This window comes from Paroedura picta, chromosome 10 (genome assembly GCF_049243985.1).
Source record: "Paroedura picta isolate Pp20150507F chromosome 10, Ppicta_v3.0, whole genome shotgun sequence".
Lineage (NCBI taxonomy): Eukaryota > Metazoa > Chordata > Lepidosauria > Squamata > Gekkonidae > Paroedura > Paroedura picta.
Genome location: NC_135378.1, coordinates 85250358 through 85270893, shown reverse-complemented (window position 1 = coordinate 85270893; position 20536 = coordinate 85250358). Strand labels below are relative to the sequence as shown.

Sequence of the window (20536 nt, the reverse complement as noted above, 5' to 3'; positions counted from 1 at the left end):
CAGACCCGTACAAACGGAACAGATGTTTGTAGAGAGAGCCCTTTTTATTTCTGGGGAAGCTTTAAGATGCAGGGATGTAAGATCTGTGTCCAGTAAAATGAATCTCCGGCTTTTAATATGGGAGGCAGTAAAGAGAAGTGCGTTTCAAGTGGTCCCAAGATGCCCAGTAAAATGTTCTCTGGCTGTGCCTTCCGTGCCTAAGAGCACACTTTTCTCTCGTAGTCCACATCCGCTGCCTTTTATTTGAAGGGTAACACATCATGGAAGAGGCTTGGATGAGCCCTGCCCCTTGTCTGGCGCACTATAAAACCTTTTCTCAGGGGAATTGCTGTTTTCTCCAGTGGCATCATGGATCAAATTTGGGCATTGCAGCAATCCCAAGATGCATTGCCTCTTAAAATGCCGAGGGTGTGAGTCCTGGGTCACACTTGTTAAAGACAAAAGAAGTCCTTTGACGGGTGGGGGGATCTCTCGAGGCTGAAAACATCCCTTTTGACATCTGGTGATTAAAATGACACCCTGCACCTAACCTTTTGTCCTTTGAACAGCAAGGTCGTAGCCTCTGGTGAACAAAACTCCGTCCCTTCCTTTCCCTTTCGATTCGCTCTCTGTGCACTTTGCGGCTGTGGATTTTGCCATGGGAAGTGGCAAAGATCCACCTGCAAGCGTTCGCCCAAGTAGGTTGAAGCAATGTTGTCTCGCCTGCTCCATTGTGTGAGGAAGGGTGTCTGCACACGGGAACGAAGCTCCAGTTGGTCTTAAAGGGAAAGGCCACTGGAAGCCTCAGTGTAAAGCGGGGTATAAAACCCAACCCTTCTTTTCCTTCTCTTTTTACTCCTTTTTTCCCCTTTCCTTTTCCTTCTTTTTTTATTCCTTCTCCTCTCTTTACTCCTCTTTCCCCTACTACAATGTTGAAATTGGTAATTTTGAATTTTGTAATTGGGAGTTTTCTGAGTCATATAGAAAAAGAGTTTTATAGGATTGAAAAATCAGCTTCTCCTAGATGGCATTTTGAGAAAAAACATTCTGCTTCTCTTTCCCCTTCTTCTCCTCCTTTTATTTCTTCTCCTTTCACTCCTCCTCTTCCTCCTTCCTTTTACTCTTTCTCCTCCTTCTCCCCTCATCCAAAAACTGTGCACCAGTCTCCGCCGTGATGCCAAAAGAGAATCAGGCCACACTTCCTGGAACGGCACCTTATCGCATCCCCCGATCCGCTGGCACTGCCGCCGTTCCCCTCTGGCCCCGTCACTTCACAGGTCGTCACCTTTGTACCCTCTGCAGATACACGGATGTGATTGACGTTGTGCAGGCCCTGCAGACACACCCTGACGCGGACGTCAAGGCCTCCATCGTCATTGGCGCCATCTCCACTTGCGTGGAACCCTTGAGTTGCTACATGGAGCACAGGTACGCCCTCCGAGTCAGTTCCTCGCTGCAGCGCTCTGCGGCCGGCTTTTCCGGTGGAGTATTGGGAGCCTGACTCTGTTGCCGTTCTCCGGGTTGGTGGGTTTCTCGGGCTCCAGCAACACTGCACAAGCTTGCAAGTAGCACAAGTTGCAGGGAGCATGATGGCAGTCCTGAAAAGCGATACTGGCTTGATCGGAACAGGAAAGAGGAGGGGCTGCGGCTCAGCGGAAGAGCCTCTGCTTGACCTGCAGAAGGTCCCAAGGTTCAGCCCCCAGCAGCATCTCCAGCTAAAAGACCAGGCAGCAGGTGATGTGGAAGACCACTGCCTGAGACGCTGGAAAAGCTTTGACTTAGAGGAAGAGCCTCTGCTTCACATGCAGGAGGCCCCAAGTTCAATCCCCAGCATCTCCCATTAAAAGGACCAGGCAGGAGGCGATGGGGATGATTCTGTATCAGGCAGCTTCGTGTGGTCAAATATTTATCAGACAAGCAAGGGGAAGTTCTCTGGGAGGAACTGGGAAGATCTTGGGTCACCTTCCAAGTGAAAACCCTTCAGATTCAAGATGGTAAACATCTTGACAGGCAGGTTTCAAATTTTGCAGAATGCCTGTGCTATCTTCTGAACTCATGAAGCTGCCTTATTCTGGACCAGGGCCTTGGTCTCTCAAGGTCAGGACTGTCTCCTTGGGCTGGCAGCTGTTCTCAGATGGAGGTCTTTCCCATCACTTCCTGCTCGGTCCTTTTAGCTGGAGATGCTGGGGATTGAACCTGGGACCTTCTGAACACCAAGCGGAGGCTCTACTGCTTAGCCACGGCTCCTTCTGTCAGTGAAGGTTGACACGAAACCTCAAACAGAGCAGCACCAGGGCTTTGTGAAGGGGCTGAGGTTTGCTCCTTCCAAACTGCTGACTTTGGCAAAAAGAAGTGTTGGGGGGGTTCCTGTACATTGACGCTGCCTACAGGGTCCCTCCAGGCGGCAGGGTGAACAGTGAGCTGTCGGGGGCTTGCCTTCATGCACGAGAATCCACTTTCCATGGGACCTTCATAGTACGGTTTTGCCCTGGCCTGGATGCCCCAGGCTAGCTCCAACACGTCGGCTCTCAGAGGTCAAGCAGAGTCATCCCTGGTTGGGCAGCCCAGGGTTTCTACACAGAGGTGGGGGATGGCAGACCCCCACTGAACACCTCTTGCAGTAACCTGGCAGGTTTTAAGCAGCAGCTGGATTTATCCTGGGTGCTTTAGGTCAAAATATGGCCCTCCAGATGTCCATGGACTACAATTCCCATGAGCCCCTGCCAGCGTTCACCACAGTTTGACCACTCCTGCTTTAGGCTGATCGTGCATTGAGCAGGGGGTGGGACTAGATGGCCTCTTTGGCCCCTTCCAGCTCTATGGTTCTGTGATCTTCATCGCTGCTGCTAAGGCTCAAAAGCCCCTTGGATGGCTGCATGCACCTGGCCCGACCTCCAGAGGAGCAGGCAGCCTTCCCAACCGTGGTGCTTCGCAGAGCTTTTCCCACTTACGTGTCTCAGCACCTCTTAAGGCTTGGCAGGCTTTGAAAAACTGTATTTGCTTTTGTGTCCTTTTCTTTCTCCCTCTCCTTCCAGGTTCCTGTTCCCCAAGTTCCTGGACCAGTGTTCGCAAGGTAAAGCCTCTTTTAAAAGAACGCAAGAACAAAGTTGTTTGAGCCCTTGAAGTGACATGAGGGAGGTCACTGCCGTGGTCTTGTGTCACTCTATTCTGGGAAGAACTCAACGGCTCCGGCCAGGTAGCTCAGCCCAGGAAGGGACATTAGAAGAGCCCTGCTGGGTCAGGCCAGGGAGGGTCCCTCCAGTCCAGCCTCCTGTCTCACCCAGGGGCCAGCCAGTTCCTCTGCAGGGCCAGCCACAGGGCAGAGAGGCCGAGGACTTCCTAAGAACCTATAAAGAGCCCTACTAGATTAGACCAATAGTCCATCTAGTCCAGCATCCCATCTCACCCAGGGGCCAACCAGTCCCTCTGCAGGACCAGCAACAGGGCATAGAGGCCGAGGCCTTCCCCTGAGAGGAACAGAAGAAGACCTCTGCTGAATCAGACCAGTGGGCGTCCATCCAGTCCAGCCTCCTGTCTCACTCAGGGGCCAACCACTTCCCCCGGAAGTCTACGAGGGTACATAGAAGCCAAGAGGGGATTGGATGAGCATGTGGAGCAGATGGGTCTGGGGCAGTGGTGCTCTGCCTTCTTGGCGCTTGGCGGGAGGCACAGCAGGAGAGCTTCTGGAGTTCTGGCCTCCTGATGCCACCTGGCATTTAGCCACTGCGGGACACAGTGTTGGCCTGGATGGGCCGTGGGACTGATCCAAAAGGGCATCTCTTACATTCTGTACGTTGCCTGCTGGCACTGGGCCTGAGAGTTTTACTGCCTCTGAAGGCGGGGGATCCCTTCAGCAGTTCTGTATTTAGGAGAATACACGGCCTTCGTGCTCATTGAGAAAATGGCTGTAATCGCAAAATTCAATTTTTGTGGTTGCACTTACCAAGGCAGTGCAGGTTATTTTCCCCCAGCCACCATACTGTTGCAAGAGTTGTTACCTTTGCAAAGTAAAAACGAGCGTGGGGCAGAAGCAGTCCCGAAGAATCATGCACTCCCCTGAGGAAGAGTGCCTGGACATGGCTCAGGGTTAAGGGGGGGAATTGCAGCTCTTGTCTTCCCGCAGGTTTGGTGAGCAACGTGGTCTTCACGAGCCAGACGGCCGAGCAGAGGCACCCGCTCCTGGTCCAGCTCCAGCACCTGATCCGGGCCGCGAACCCCGCTGTCGCCTTCATCCTGGCGGAAAAGGGGGTGGTGACGAGGTAACGTTGACCGTTTCCATGGGGTGGCTGTGTCAGTCTGTGGTGGAAGAGCTAGATTGAGTCTGCAAGCGCTGGAGAGAGACTCAAGATTTTGGGGGTACGAGCTTTCGAGAGGTGACGGGAACTTGGGTTCATCATCCATCTTGTGTACAGTCCCCATATGGGACTGCACAGAAGGTACTTGAAGAACAATCTGGCAAGCTGGGTTTGGTTTTCTGCTCTTCCTCCACCTGCAGCCCGCTGGGCAACCTTGGGCTTGTCACAGTCCTGATCGTGCTGCTCTCACAGAGCAGTCCTGTCAGAGCTCTCTCTCAGCCCCATCTCCCTCACAAGAGTGTCTGTTGTGGGGAGAGGAAAAGGAAGGTGATTGATTGTAAGCCGCTTTGAGACTCCTTTAGCCAATGAAAAGCAGGGTATAAAACACAGTTCTTCATCTAAGCTCAACTTTGTTTTCTGGGAAGCTCAAACTCTGAAAAATGCCTCAGTCTCTAAGGGGAGGCGAGGCATTCGGAAAAGAAAAGGCTCAGCATAGGCCACCGCCCCTCCTCATAGGTCCTCGTAATGCCGCCTTCCTTTCTCTCTGACTAGGAATGAAGATATCGAACTCATCCTGTCTGAAAGCAGTTTTTCAAGCACACCAATGCTGACCACTCGCTACTTAACGTATCCCGGCTGGTAAGCGGCTTCCTTTTCCTTTCCTCTTTTTGCAAAATATTGCCAATTCTGTTGGCACGGGCGTTGGAAAAGCACCGTTACAATTTTGCCCCCGTCGGTTCCGTCTCTCTGCCTAAATCACCTTGTCAGTGAAATTCCGCGATCAGCCCCTTTCAGCGTCTCGGTCCGGTTAATGTTTTGCTTTCCTGCCGCCCCCATTTTTCAAGTTAGTTCCAGCCCCAAAATGGGAGAGGCCTAGTTAACAGGGAGGCCTTGGTTCAGTGGAAGAGCTTCTGCTTGGGTTCTATCCCCAGTGCCTCTGTTGAACGGACCGAGTGGCAGGTGATGTGAAAGACCTCGGACTGAGACCCTGGAGAGCTAATGCCAATCTGAGTTTATGCCCTGAAAAAGGTCTTGCTCTCTAAGGCAGGGGTAATCAACCTGTGGTCCTCCAGATGTTCATGGACTACAATTCCCATGAGCCCCCTGCCAGCAAACGCTGGCAGGGGCTCATGGGAATTGTAGTCCATGAACATCTGGAGGACCACAGGTAGACTACTCCTGCTTTAAGGCATTTCTGGAAAGCACAAGCATTCCAGAAAACAAAGAGCCAGTGCGGTGTTATGATCTGGAGATCCAGGTTCAATTCCCCACTCCGCCTTGCCCTGCAGCCTGCTGGGTGACCTTGGGCTAGTCCCAGTTCTCTTTGAGCTCGCTCAGCCCCACCTGCCTCACAGTTTAGCTGTGAAAGGAGCCCACAGATGCTTTATACAGAAAAGTCAATCTTATCCAAAGGCTCAGAGGATGGACTGTGAACATTTTGGACTCGGGCCACGTTTGGAGAAGTAACAAACGCTCACGCCTTGTTTAATTTTGATTTTTTTTCCCCACTTTAAGGTACGACGGCAAATTTCGGTCCGGTTCGGCCTTTCCCCTCATGGTCCAGATCTGCGTGTGGTTTAACCGCCCGCTGGAGAAGACACGGTTTGTGGCCAAATGCAAAGGTAAAAAGGCATTCTCTGTGCAATGGTTCACAACACACCTTTGTAACCGGCAGTCAATCCTCATTCCCCCCATTTACCCCGCAGTGTTTCACAAAGGTGGGGCCGCTGCTCGTCTTTGCCACAGGTTTTCCCAAGGAGCATTCCCCTTGTGTGCACAAAACAAATCCATTAGTCCAGTGGTACCCAACCCCCGGTCCGGGGACCGGTACCGGTCCGTAGATCAGTCGGTACCGGGCCACGGCTCCTCCTCGTCCTCCTCCTCGGGGGCTGCCCTGCCACTCTGCCACTGGCTGGGGCTCCCCCTTGGTGTGGCACTGCGCAGCTGCTGCTAGCAGTGCCCCCATCAGGTGGCGGGAAGTCAGGGGCGTCAGTGGGAAAGCAAGTGGAGCAGTGCTCAGGCGGTGGTAGTGACGTCCCTTGGCAAAAGACTACCCCCCCCCCAGGCCTCAGTAAAATTATCAAGTGTTGACTGGTCCCTGGTGATAAAATGGTTGGGGACCACTGCATTAGTCAACATACTCTTCTCTTTTTTACAAGAAGTTGATGTGGTGGATTGGGAGGAAGGTAGGTAAGGAAGATTTGTGGGGCTTGGTCAAGAGGGATGGGATCTTTGCAAAAGCCACCGTGGAAGACAAAATATTTAGCTCAGTGGGACTTGGACACACCACCCTAGATTACGGCCCTTCTCCTGAATGCCTTCTACTCAGAAATCTGTCTCTGAGTAGCTGATAAGCAATAGATGCCCCCCTGCATCACAGAGATGTCTTCCTCTTGATTAATGCCCTCGACTGTGTGGGACTTGACTTTCTGATTGTTAGGAATGGAGGTTTTAACAATGCTCTTTGTGTTCTTGTTTCCCTTAGGCCTATTTAGCATTCATTTAGCGTTCAATCGAGAATTATTCTTTACATAACTCTGACGTCTGCATGACTTTCCTCTCCAGCATAATGTTTTTATATCGCTTGCTGAGTTCATTGTGGGAATGAATTATGGTATTGCAAATTGTCTTTGGTTTTCTTGCTCTTATCCAACTAAGGGGGAAAGAGGTGTGATGTGGTTGTGTTACGTGTGTTTTTAATTTCTTAACAGCCTTGAAGTCCTCCATTAAGCCAAGTCCTTTCTCTGGAAACATCTACCATATTTTGGGCAAAGTGAAGTTTTCAGGTAATTTTCATGTCTCCCCTCTCCTCCCGTCTCTTCTCCCTTTCCCTCTCCCCTCCCGTCCCGTCCCCTCTCCCCTCCCTTCCCTCTCCTCTCCCCTTTGGGCTGCTCAGAGCCTCTCTCTTATCTGATCATATCCCGCAACCTCTCACTGCTGTCCAAAGAAATTTATTCCCCCCTTTCTCCCCACTGTGGGGGGACCAAGATCAGCTTTCATTGTTTTCTGCTCCTTCATTTTACCCTCCAAACAAATCTGAAGTCACAGGTAGGTTGAGTGGCATGGGTGGCCTAAGGTGACCCAGCAAGCTTCCCTGGCAAAATTGGGATTTGAACTCAAGTCTCCCACTTCGTACTCAGACACTCAATTAAGAGTGTCCAACTAGCATCAACCCCCTTGGCTGTCACGTGCATACGTCCCTCGTGCTCAACTTTAGTAGTCGTTCAAGGCAACTTTCAGAGCCTGCCTCTTAATTCTGTGAGCCCCTGTCCAACCAGCAATTGGAATTTCATTAGGATTCAATGTGAGCATCCCTCGTTTTTAAAAGGCATCATTGGTTTTCAATCTCCCCCCCCCCCCCTGTCAGATATGGATCGGGTGATTGAAGTCTGCCACAACACATCCTCCAACTCATTAAGCCTGGTGCCCGTTCAGGAGGGGCCGACCCCACCTCCTGATTCGAGAAACGAGAGCCGAGACCACGGCGGACCGCAAGAGTGCTTCCTGGTCTTTGTGGGCTGTTCTCTGAAGGAAGACGACGTCAAAGACTGGCTGAGGGAGACGGCAAAGCAGGTGTGTCCTCTCAGACAAAACTCCCAGAATCCTGGGTGCAGTGTGAATTTGTCCGTCTTGCGGTATCACTTAAACTGAAACCAGCTCTGTAGAGGGCTTTCCCGACTGGGTTTTTGGTAGCCATCATGGCTTGATGCTGTTGGCTTCCTGCAGGACACTAGTTGACCACCAGGTGGTGACCTTGAGCATGCAGGAAGTGGGTCATAAGAATAAGGATTGATTGATGGATGGAAATCTGACAGGCCTCCAGAAATGTTGACAAGGCATTAGAGGAATTTTCAGCTGTGTATATTAAAGTAAATCAGGGTTTCCCAACATGGTGCATGCCAGCTCATTTTCTGGTGCCTACTGTTTTGGTTTTTTTTTTTAAGAAAGTGATTGAGGACAGGTGAGGCTTTGGGCCAACCCGGCTTCTGATTGACCGCTTGAGAATTGATTCCCTGTGCAGTTGTTCTGACAGCAGCTGCCCCCACAGCACCAACATCTTCACTGTGTGACTAAAGGGAAGCTGCTGCGGCCATTTTGAGCATGGCTCCTCCTCCTGTGGAAGCCATTTTGTTATTATGCCCACCACACTATGTCAGAATGCCACACATTCCTGGAGGCTAAAAAAGGTTGGGGAGCCCCAAAATAAATCATTCCGGATCTTTCCATGTGTGTGTTGGTGCGGGGGGGGGGGGGGGGAACTTGAGGCACACCCAACAGGGTCAGGTCTCCCAGGAGAGCTGCAGTTTTTCCTTGCTGCGTTCTCAGTGATGGACAAAAAGTCAAATAGATTAAGTTATTGCCAAAGCCTTGACGCGCGCTTTGGTTGGGGAAGGTTCTCGTTGGGCCTCGCGAGTGAGGGGGCCTGGCTGATTCCGAAGGTCCGTACAGCAGGGAGGAGCCGCGAAGCCAAAGCTGTGATTTATGGTGTTGTCGTCTAGGACTGGGCACTTTTCCATAAGTCCCAGACTGTTCGGGATCGTCTTGAGATTTATTTTGTGTCGATAACCATCTGCCCCCGTTTCTGTGCGGAGAGCCACGGCTGATCTTCTGTCCTCTAAATCTCAGGTGCGGGGAACTTCAAGTCTCTACTGTACAGAAATGAAGATTGCAAAGTTACACGGCCTGGGTTTCTTTGTGTGTGGGGGGAGCACGGCATGGTGGGCACTGCCATAAAATGGCTGTTGCAGGAGGCGGAGCCAGTGGTAGAAAGGCTGCTGCAGTAAAGGTCCTTGTGCATATGAAGCGTTACTGAGAACTGCAAAGGACACAAAACTGGGGGGACTCTTCCCGTTTGCCGCTTTTAGTCCAAACGCATTCAGTGAAGCCGGCCTCTGAGTCACGAACGTTCACGTTGAGGGAAATGTTGTTTGTCTTAAAGGTGCCACTGGGCTCCTGTTTTGCTTGGCAGGCTTTCTCAACCCAGATGTCTAATTTGAGAGACGTTGTGAAATTATTTTATCTTTGCAATAGACCCGGAATGTGACTCACATTTATTTTGGCAGCGCCGCGGGTTATAAATAAATACGCCGCACCAATGCAGTCAGCGATGATGGGGGGGCTGCCAGTCGGCAGCAGAGTTTCTCTTTCTTCCCCCCTCCCCCCTCTCCCCAGAGCACGTGATGCACAGTTTCTCTTGATTTTCTGCCCCGTCCTGGATCTTTATCTTGAATGTACCGTGGGGTCATTTCCATTGCACTAAAAGCGGTGTTTCCATCCCCAAACAGAAGCCGCAGAGGAAAGCCCTGAAAACCCGGGGCATGCTGACTCTGCAGGAGATCAAGAATATTCACGTAAGTAGAAGCCACTTTGAGGGCGATCAGCCGGGAGAATCACTTCTCTTTACTGAGTAGACATAGCTGACGAATGACAGGACAAGAGCAGGCTGTTTTCCTTTATCCATGAGTGGGCCTAATGCAGGGGTCCCCAAGGAGGTGCCCCTGGGTGCCAGTTGCCCGCTGACCTGCCAGATGTTTTGGAAAGTGGGTGGGTCTCTGCCTGGCAGGGTTTCTGATTGACCATCGGAGATTTGATTGGATGGGCAGGGTTTTTTAAATCACATTCCTACAGGTGTTGCCACCACAGTACAAGGGCCTTCACTGTGTTACTCTGCATGTAAATAAGGAAATAATTTTGAACAAGGTAGTAATTTTGGAAGCCTAGCTGCCTGTTATGTTTAGGCACTCTCCTCCAGATTGCACAGCGAGGCTTTCTTGAGTCCGATTGATGGAAGGGGCCAAAAAAAGAGATTTTGAAATGAAAAAGGGTGGAGAATCCCATACGCTCGGTCCATATAGAACCCAAATTCCGTGTCAAGGAGCATAAAAGAGTACAGCTCGCAATCTCTATTCTCTCCCTGAGATTCTCTACCTTCAATTCCCCCCTTTCCCTCAATGTTTCTATTTTAAATGCTGTTCATTATTTCCTCACACACTTTTATTAAAATTTGGTATTCAAGGAGTTCTCATAAAAGCCATTTCACCCCCTTCACACAGAAAAAAAATCACAGCCTTTGATTTAAAAATAAAAAGCCCAAGCCACCTTGAAGTCTGGATCAAATGAATGAAAATTAAACTGATAGAGGCAGATAATGGCTTTAACGTTTTAATATTTATATTCATTGTGAGAGCTCCATTGACACAGAAGGATGTCGAGAACAAAGGGAATTGTTCTTGCCCGTCTGCATATGATCCGTTTGGGGCTGGGGGTGGCACAGCTGAACCCGACCACCTAGAACCAAGGGAGGGCCCTTCACAAACTCTGGAATTCCAGGGGGAAAATGAAACAAATAAGGGTGTGTATTTAGCTAATCTGAACTGGAAAAAATACGTGAAAAATAATTTAATATTTTGTAGGTGTTAATTCAGCTGGATGTTTTCTTCGTTTCTATTTTTCCAGCTATCTGAAATGGCTGGCCCGAAAAATGTGAAAATATTGAGGATTTTTTGGACCTGTGGCCTTGTTTCGGGTACTTTTCGGCTTATCCGAACCGAATCACCCATCCCAGTTTCCAGATAGTCATAATTAGATTGCATTTAAGGGGCTCTCAGTCACTTTAAATGCCTTCAGAGTGGACTCTGCACTTGGAGAAGGCCTTTAAAGGGACTGCAAGCCCTTTAAGTACCTTCGGAGTTTACTTATGTCCCTGCCATAGCTTGCAAAAGGGATTTAAATTTTAAAGGGCCCATGTTCTTGTTAAAGTTTGAATTTCCTTTTCCACCTGCATTGGAAACAATGGAGGATGGGGGCACCTTGTTTAAGGGCTCAAAGAATTGGACCCCCCCCAGTCCAATCCTTTTCAAACTTGGGGAGGTTATTGAGGTGAAGCACCAGTAACTATGCTGCAAATTTGATGCTTCTACCTAAAAGAAAAACCCTCCCAGAACACCAGATATCCTCAGATGGATTCTCTATTATACTCTATGGGGACATTATACTCTATGCCCCCATAGGCTATAATGGAACTGAAAGAATCCAGCATTCCCAAATATTAAATCTGAATACCATACAATGTTTTGGAAATATTGGGAAACCCAGTATTTTGGGGGGTTCAGTATTCCTGTACCTGAATAAAAAGGTGTTGGTTTTTTGGAGGGGAAACCTGTAACCATAGAGAGACAAGTAAAATAGGACATGTGTCTTTCAGTCACGTCTGTGATAGGATTGGGGCAGCTAGAACATCAGAAGAGCTCTGCTGGATCAGACCAGGGGTCCAGCCTCCCATCTTGCACAGGGGCCAACCACTTCCTCTGAAAAGTAACAAGGCGGAGAGGCCAAGTCCTTCCAGGAATATGAACATCAGCCCTGCTGGATCAGACCAGAGGTCCATCCAGTCCAGCCTCCCGTCTCACACAGTGGTCAGCCGGTTTCCCTGGAGGTCCAACAACAGGACCCACAGGCCAAAGCCTTTCCCTGAGGTTGCCTCCTGGCTCTGGGATTCAGAGGTTGTCTGCCTCTGAATTTGAAGGTTATTTTTAGTCCCTATGGCTGTTATTGAACTATCCCTATTCAGGCAATTTTCCCTACTATTGTCAGTTTATTTAGTGCAATTCTTATCCTTCCCTTTCTCCCAGGCTCTCAGAATGTCATACATGGTTTCCCCCTAGCCACCTTACTTTATCCCCACTATAGACCTGTGGGGGTAAGTTAACCTAAGAGAGAATGAACGGCCCAATCAGTTTCACGGCGAGGAGGGATCTTCATCCAGGTCTCCCTGCTCCCAGTCCGCATTTCCAAATACAGCTCTTTTCCCTCTTTTCTTCAGGCCCTGAAACATGACTTCGTGAGCATCAGGAACCTTTAGTGTTAAGCAGTGCATTTTTTCCCTCTGCATTCAGGTGAAACGCCACTTGGACCCACTTCCAGCTGGTTACTTCTACAATGGGACTCAGTTTGTGAATTTCTTTGGGGACAAGATGGATTATCACCCATGTATCCTTTCTTTCGTTCTGCACCATGTCAGGAGTCACAGGAAGCGTCCGTCCTTCCAGTGTGTCCCTGTAGGGGACCTCCCAGGTCAGCCGTTGGCTGACCTGGGAGGTCCCCTACAGGGACACACTTGAAGAAGGGGGGGGGGGTTGCACATGTGAGCGTCTCTCCCCTTGCGCAGTGATAGGGTGTCCCAGTATATAAAGGATAGCCCCTAAATGATGAGGTTGCTCTCTCCAAGTTCAAATGAAGCCCCCAGAAATCCAGGTATGGGGATTTAAAGGTGCACAACAACCCTGGGTAAGCCAGAAGACATGCCAAGTACAGGATAGAGAAGAAGGAGGACTGCAGAACCAGGTTGCCCAAATGGGCCATTGGTAGGACAGCCACAGAAGCATCACAGAAGACATTAAGCAGGTCTTCCAAAAGTGTGTGGGTGCGGAGCAAAACCTTGGGGGGGGGGATTTATCGCTATATGTGAGTGGCGTACACAGGCTGCTCTGCTGTGTTAATTCAAGATAAAGCCCCCCCCCTTTGAAGTTTTGGGGTGCTATGTTAATAAGCAGATTACCCATGAATCCAACCCCTGGGGTCTGGACCACACCTGCTTTCCTGACCTTTACCTTTGTTTCAATGGAGCTTCTATTTCCCTGCAGACCCTATGTTAAATATGTGGGGTAGGGAGATTTTCCACCCCGATATCAAGATCGAGTGGACGAGCCAAAGTTTCTTGGTTGAAGTTGCGCCGTTTTGTCACTGGGGAAGTCACAACCATGATCACCTTTCTTTTCCTTATTCCGTTTCTTGTCAGTGATGGACCAATTCATGAACGACTACTTGGAGGAGGCAAACCGTGAGATTGAGAAGTACAACCGGGAGCTGGAGGAACTGGAGTATCATGACCTTTTTGAGCAAAAGACCTAAATGAATGACCCGTCCGTGAAGGAACTCTGGACCAATGGTGGATGACCAAGAAATGCTTCCATATTTGCTAGTTTTAAAAAATATATATGGAGAAGCAGACCACCAGTTTCCAACCAATTGTATAAATACGTAAGCTCCAGTCATGTAAGGTCAACCTTTGTAAGCTATCTAGCAACTGTTCCGGCAGCATTTCTGTGTTACTGCATTTCCATACTGATGAATTCCAGAAACTGCAAATTCTTGCTTTGCCTAGTGATGGAAATGTGTTTTCGGTTATATTTGCTTTGGTTTAGTAACTTGCAGAATCGTAAGTCCTGCGTAAGTCCTTGCCAGATTATGCCTTGTTGCATCCCTATATGGGGAGAGCAGCCAGGACTATGCTCTTGTTTGTCTGCATGCGGGGAGCGAAGTAACTCTGTTCAGAGCTCCTATGTAGCATGGTGGTTTAGAAGTGTGTTCCTCAAGTGAGAGATGGAAAACATGTACCCTCTTGAGAGACATCTTTAGCCAACATGGTAGCTTAGAAGAGTGTTCCTAAAGCGAGAAATGGGGGAACATAGACTCTCTTGATAGTCATCTTTAGCCAATATGGTGATTTAGAAGAGCATTCCAAAAGCGAGAAATGGTGGAATACGGACTAGAGAGTCATCTTTGCCAACGTGGTAGCTTAGAAGAGCGTTCCTAAAGCGAGAAATGGGGGAACATAGACACGCTTGGGGGTTTTCTTTAGCCAACATGGTGGCTCAGAAGAGCGTTCCTAAAGCGAGAAATGGGGGAACATAGACACGCTTGGGGGTTTTCTTTAGCCAACATGGTGGCTCAGAAGAGCGTTCCTAAAGCGAGAAATGGGGGAACATAGACACGCTTGGGGGTTTTCTTTAGCCAACATGGTGGCTCAGAAGAGCGTTCCTAAAGCGAGAAATGGGGGAACGCTGATTCTCTTGAGAGATGTCAGAAGAGTTCGTAAAGTGTTCGTAAAGCAAGAAACAGAGAAACATAAACCCCTCTTGAGAATCATCTTTAGCCAACATGGTGGCTCACAGGAACGTTCCTAAAGCGAGAAATGGGGGAATGCTGATTCTCTTGAGAGTTGTCTTTAGCCAACATGGTGGCTCACAAGAGCATTCCTAAAGCGAGAAATGGGGGAATGCTGATTCTCTTGAGAGTTGTCTTTAGCCAACATGGTGGCTCAGAAGAGCGTTCCTAAAGCGAGAAATGGGGGAATGCTGATTCTCTTGAGAGTTGTCTTTAGCCAACATGGTGGCTCAGAAGAGCGTTCCTAAAGCGAGAAATGGGGGAATGCTGATTCTCTTGAGAGTTGTCTAGCCAACATGGTGGCTCAGAAGAGCGTTCCTAAAGCGAGAAATGGGGGAATGCTGATTCTCTTGAGAGTTGTCTTTAGCCAACATGGTGGCTCACAAGAGCATTCCTAAAGCGAGAAATGGGGGAATGCTGATTCTCTTGAGAGTTGTCTTTAGCCAACATGGTGGCTCAGAAGAGCGTTCCTAAAGCGAGAAATGGGGGAACGCTGATTCTCTTGAGAGTTTCTTTAGCCAACATGGTGGCTCAGAAGAGCGTTCCTAAAGCGAGAAATGGGGGAATGCTGATTCTCTTGAGAGTTGTCTTTAGCCAACATGGTGGCTCAGAAGAGCGTTCCTAAAGCGAGAAATGGGGGAATGCTGATTCTCTTGAGAGTTGTCTTTAGCCAACATGGTGGCTCAGAAGAGCGTTCCTAAAGCGAGAAATGGGGGAATGCTGATTCTCTTGAGAGTTGTCTTTAGCCAACATGGTGGCTCAGAAGAGCGTTCCTAAAGCGAGAAATGGGGGAATGCTGATTCTCTTGAGAGTTGTCTTTAGCCAACATGGTGGCTCAGAAGAGCATTCCTAAAGCGAGAAATGGGGGAATGCTGATTCTCTTGAGAGTTGTCTTTAGCCAACATGGTGGCTCAGAAGAGCGTTCCTAAAGCGAGAAATGGGGGAATGCTGATTCTCTTGAGAGTTGTCTTTAGCCAACATGGTGGCTCAGAAGAGCGTTCCTAAAGCGAGAAATGGGGGAATGCTGATTCTCTTGAGAGTTGTCTAGCCAACATGGTGGCTCAGAAGAGCGTTCCTAAAGCGAGAAATGGGGGAATGCTGATTCTCTTGAGAGTTGTCTTTAGCCAACATGGTGGCTCAGAAGAGCGTTCCTAAAGCGAGAAATGGGGGAATGCTGATTCTCTTGAGAGTTGTCTTTAGCCAACATGGTGGCTCAGAAGAGCGTTCCTAAAGCGAGAAATGGGGGAATGCTGATTCTCTTGAGAGTTGTCTTTAGCCAACATGGTGGCTCAGAAGAGCGTTCCTAAAGCGAGAAATGGGGGAATGCTGATTCTCTTGAGAGTTGTCTAGCCAACATGGTGGCTCAGAAAAGCGTTCCTAAAGCGAGAAATGGGGGAACGCTGATTCTCTTGAGAGTTGTCTTTAGCCAACATGGTGGCTCAGAAGAGCGTTCCTAAAGCGAGAAATGGGGGAACGCTGATTCTCTTGAGGGTTGTCTTTAGCCATCATGGTGTCTTGGAAGAGTGTTCTTAAGGCAGGAAATGAGGGAATCCATACTGTCTTGGAGGTTACCATAAGCCAGCATGGTGGTTTGGATAGGTTCCTAAGGCAAGAAAAGGGAGAGCATGTAATCTCAATAGGTATTCTATCACAGCAGTTGGATTTGTGTTCCTAAACCATGAAATGGGAGAACACGCACTCTCAAGAGTCTTTTTCAAAGAGCATGCTGTTTTGGGGACTGTTCGAGAAAGGGAGTAATATATACTCTCTAACAGTTCTTGGCTAAAAATGTTAGTGTCTAAAATTGCAATTGAGAATGCCTGCTCTATGTGCCTGCCTCGGCCCATGTTTCATTTGGTATAATTGAACAGGATGCTCAAAGAAAAGAGGTCCCCCCCCCTCTTCTCCCTCCTCCCCACCCAAAAGAACCGATTTCTCTTGCTGAACTTGGAAATTTCGCAAACTGTGATGCTTTATTAAGATAAGAACTTCTCTTTTCTCTGGCACAAGTGCTGTGTCTCTACTCCCAAGTAGATGGTAACAACAGGAAGCCCTCGGGCCGGCATAAGGTGCGTCTCTTGCCAAGTGCTGTGAGCTTGTGGGTGACACCTGTTTGGAAAAGAGCTTCTAGCTCTTTTTTATTCAGCGGGACGATTTAAAGGTTTCAGTGGCTAAGACGCTTATGCGGAAAACCCTCCCCCCGAGTTTGCCAGCCTCTTAAGTCCCAGTTGCACTCCGTAGGCCTAGGCTGGGATTAAAGGGATTCCCGTAGGACTGAAAGCCGAGCGTTAGCAATGAAATATATTCTGAGCTTTCCTTGGGTGGTTGTAATGCCCGAATTACAGGTAACAGGAGATCCTCTCGTCAGGATTGTGGATTTATCTATGCATGATTGTACCTTAGCTCTTCTTAAAATATACTGATAGTGCCTGGTAGAATTATATGTAGCTAGCAATTAATTTCAAAAGGTGCGGTCGGGGCATAAAAGCGAAGTCAGCCTAGCTAGTAAAATGTGAAAATTCGAGGGGTGCCTTTGTAGGTGGCAGAGTCTTGGCGCTGGCCAAGCACTGGCTTGGGGTGGGGGTCCCAAAGAAGACCCCGTATTGGGCCCCGTTGGGCTTGCAGAGGCCACACTAAGACCCTGACCTCGGAAGGTATCCAAAGGGGTTAAATAATTAGAATGCCATGGGCACGATCCACAGGGACTTTGCCCTCCTCGTGAGGCACTGATTTCCTTGTGGTTTGTGCTTAAAATATTGGGGGGAGGGGGCGGGATGAAATGAGTGTGAAAGGCAAACACTACTTTACTTAGCCGGCTGGATTTAGCCAAAACCGGATTGCGCCTTATTTCTTAGCGCAAGTTGTCTATAAAGACGCGCAAAAGCCATATATCTAGAAGTTGTGTTGCTGTACAGCATCCGGAAGCTGAAGCAAACGCCCTTTCCGTGCTTTGTCTCAGCTTCTTCTTTGATAACGACATAGGTTTTAAGTGCAATTCTTATTAAATAGGTGACGAGATTGTAGCTTGCTCGGCTCTGCTGAACTCTGAAGCGTCGGGCGTAGGAACGGCGATCTGTGCGGATTCTGGAAAGCAGACCGAAAATTTTCCACTGAAAAATTTTGCAGCCAGCTCTGCATGCAATCTGTGCATCTGTGTACGCGGGGGAAACATCTGAGCATTTGGCTCTTGGATAATCCCGTGACTCGGCGTTGAAATTGGCGTGGCGGTGCACCGGTGGTCCAGTAGGCGCTTTAGCCTCTTCCATGGGGGGGATAGACGTTAGGTGAGGGTCTTTCCCCTTCAGCACTGAAGTACCGTCTGAAATCTCTCTGCCCTGTGTCTCGGGCTGCTGCACAAGGACAGCTAAGCACAGGGAACTGAGGTGGCCGTTCAAAAAGATCCAGAGCAGCCGTGCCTGGTAAGGTACCGGGGCAGAGTTGAGATTTGATGCCAAATGTAATATCTTGTCCCTGATGGGTCGCTTTGGTAGTAAGTTGAGTTGGGGCCAAACATTGAGGGGTGAAAATGACTCCCCTCCCAAGGAAAAAAAAAACAACAACCCTCGATCGCACAGATGAGCCAGTTCTGAAGTCCAGAGTTAGCAGACCCTCACAAGAGAGGCGTGGTAGGAAGATTCTTATGCCGCACTGCATGCTTACGTGGGTACAGTTACCGTGTTATTCTATGAAGGCCTTTCACCATACTGGTACTACTAAGATTTTCTATACTATACTTTGGTATGGACAAAACAATTACGGATTACCTCAACTTTTTAATGCATAACTGTGATTCTTGTTTGTTTTTTTAGAAAAACAAAAAAAAAAAGTAAAATATTTAGGCAGGGGAAGTAAAACAGCCAAAATCCTGAGACTGTGATGAACGGGATCCAGTTTGAGACCTGTCAGTGCCTTGGTCCTAGCGCAGATCCTACAAGTGGATGATCTCATGGTTCCTATTATCTGTGCCCTCTTTTGAAGGGAGAAAACCATTTTGGTGAAAGGACTCTAAGCCTAGCGAAGAATATTTAGCACACATGGTTAAAATGATTCAGTTATTGTGTCTTTTATTATTATTATTATTATTATTATTTTTGTTGTACAAAACGAAAACTCTTTGAGGACTTAAACGAAAGTGGAGAAATACTTGATCCTGCTGGTATTTTGCTGGCAATTGCTGACTTGATTTAGGAATTGCTTCAAGGAACCGGCATCTTTTAAAATATATATATATATATATATATATTGGGGGGAAACCTAAGTTTTTTTTCTACACAAGAGCGGGATACTTGCTGATAAAGGTCTAGTTTTGGTAGGAAAAAAAAAATTAAGCTACTGTAAAACTCACAAAACAGAGCACCGTTTCTACTGCAAATATCAGAAGTGCCATTAAGCTGTTTTGCGTGGCTGCTGTTCCACTGGGTCGGCGACAGGGAAGACGAGTTCAAGCAATTCCTCGCCCAGTGCGAAAAAATTTCCGCGCCACGTGCGAAAACAAGTCCTCAAGGGGTTTCTCTGCTTGCTGACCTGCCCATTAGCAGCTTGCGTGGTTCCGTATCACCTGGGAATGAGTGTGGTCAGAAGTCACTGAAGTTATATTGGGGGGGAGGGGGGGGGAGGGGCGATGACCAATGTCGCGAAGGGGACACTTGTCATCCAAACCGTGCAATTGAGGCAGAGCTAGGTGTTAAAGCGGGGGACTCTTGAGCTGAGGGGTCCCCCCTGCAGAATCGTCAAGTTCATTTTGGTTAGATCTGCTAAAAGTCGAACTGGTTGTTACCGACGTTCATTCTGGACTGCTTGTTCATGTGTCTTCTGCATGTCCTCTGTACCTCCCAGTTCCACCAGTGGAGAGGAATACCTGGGACGGCCCAGACCCCGTTGACTGTCATTGGGGTTTGCGCCAGCATCTTCTGCAGCGAGTTGAACTTTATGGCGTCCCAGGAAAATGCAGGGTTGGGTGCTTCTCATACCGAAGTGCCGAACCCTGGTCGGATGCCCGTAGCACGGTTTGAGAATTGCACAATTCCACGTTCCCTCCGATTTATCTCGAGATTTTCGTCTTGTTTTGTTTTCCTGAATTTTGCACAGCTGATAAGCTCTCGAATGCCAGCGGGCATTCTCGAAAGGGAAAAAAAAATGTAACACGCATCGGGGGGGGGGGGGGAAATGTAAACTGTGAGTTAGAACTGCGTTGCTAAATCTTAACTCTAGGTGGTTAAAAGATGTACCTCAGAAAACTAGTAAGAGACTGCTTTGTCCTTTACGCCGTTGCAAAAGGCTCGCATAATCTTTTTTTGTTTTTGTTTTTAACCAGGTGCCAAAATTAATTTTGTCTTCATACTAGTTTTCAAAGCGTTAATACTTGCAACGTTCAGTCAAAGGCGTTATTTTTTACAAAAACTCTACTGTAACTTCAGTTAAACTGAAATGCATGATTGAAGCCTTTTTGCTTACTTGTATTTATTACCCTACTGGATTCAGTAAATATATGAAAGTACTTTTTCCCTTTATTTTTGTATTGTTTTACACGTTTATACCTGTTTTGTGACTGTTGTTTTTTTACACTTGTAACCTGGATGCGATTCTAAAAAAAACCCAATAAATTATATATCCATCCGTTGAATTTGGCCTGCTTGTGTGTGCACAGGTGAACGCCCTTTTGCTCATGTTTTGAGTCCCCATTTCCGTGTTTGATCTGCCAGCGATTTATGGGATGTATCAGCTCCTTGTGTGTGCCAAATTGTTTCAGGCCGGAAGTGAACTGCGCACAATTGGAGACCTTCCAAGAAGAAGAGTTGGTTCTTATATGCTGCTTTTCTTTACCAGGAGGGAGGCTCAAAGCAGCTTCCAATCACCTTCCCTTCCTCTCCCCACGACAGACACCCTGTGAGGTATGTAAATTCATAGAATCAGCAGTTCTGTGAGGTGGCTCTTTAGCCTCTGCTTTAAACTTTCCAAGGAAGGGGGACCCACCACCTCCCGAGGAAGCCTGTTCCCCTGAGGAACCGCTCTGACTGTCAGGAACTTCTTCCGGATATTTTGCTGAAAATCCTTTTGAATTATGACATCAACTCACAAAGGGCATCATAAGTGGGAAACCTCTTGAGGGCACTGGAACCCATAGTATAAAATGGAGGGTTTATAAACCAACAAGGAAATTGCAAATGGATTACGTTGGCAGAAAAATATTTAGCCCCTCCCCCTTCCAAGCGCCATCTAACTAGCCAGTTCTCACAGGGCTGTTCTCGCAGAGTGCTTCTTTCTGAGCTTTCTCATTCTCACCCACCTCACAGGACGTCTGTGATGGGGAAAGGAAG

The 20536-nt window shown here is 48.4% G+C and overlaps 1 protein-coding gene across 1 annotated transcript in view; it reads left to right on the top strand.

Moving 5' to 3' along the window:
- Nucleotides 1-19842, top strand: part of DNAAF9 (dynein axonemal assembly factor 9) — an 84927-nt gene extending 65085 nt beyond the window's left edge. The window contains exons 28-37 of the mRNA XM_077301224.1: nucleotides 1282-1407; nucleotides 3015-3052; nucleotides 4103-4238; nucleotides 4827-4913; nucleotides 5790-5896; nucleotides 6986-7060; nucleotides 7642-7847; nucleotides 9560-9625; nucleotides 12170-12263; nucleotides 13072-19842. Of these exons, the coding sequence (XP_077157339.1) occupies nucleotides 1282-1407; nucleotides 3015-3052; nucleotides 4103-4238; nucleotides 4827-4913; nucleotides 5790-5896; nucleotides 6986-7060; nucleotides 7642-7847; nucleotides 9560-9625; nucleotides 12170-12263; nucleotides 13072-13184 (1048 nt within the window). The 3' untranslated portion in view covers nucleotides 13185-19842. The remainder of the gene's footprint in view (nucleotides 1-1281; nucleotides 1408-3014; nucleotides 3053-4102; nucleotides 4239-4826; nucleotides 4914-5789; nucleotides 5897-6985; nucleotides 7061-7641; nucleotides 7848-9559; nucleotides 9626-12169; nucleotides 12264-13071) is intronic.
- Nucleotides 19843-20536: the final 694 nt, after the last annotated feature.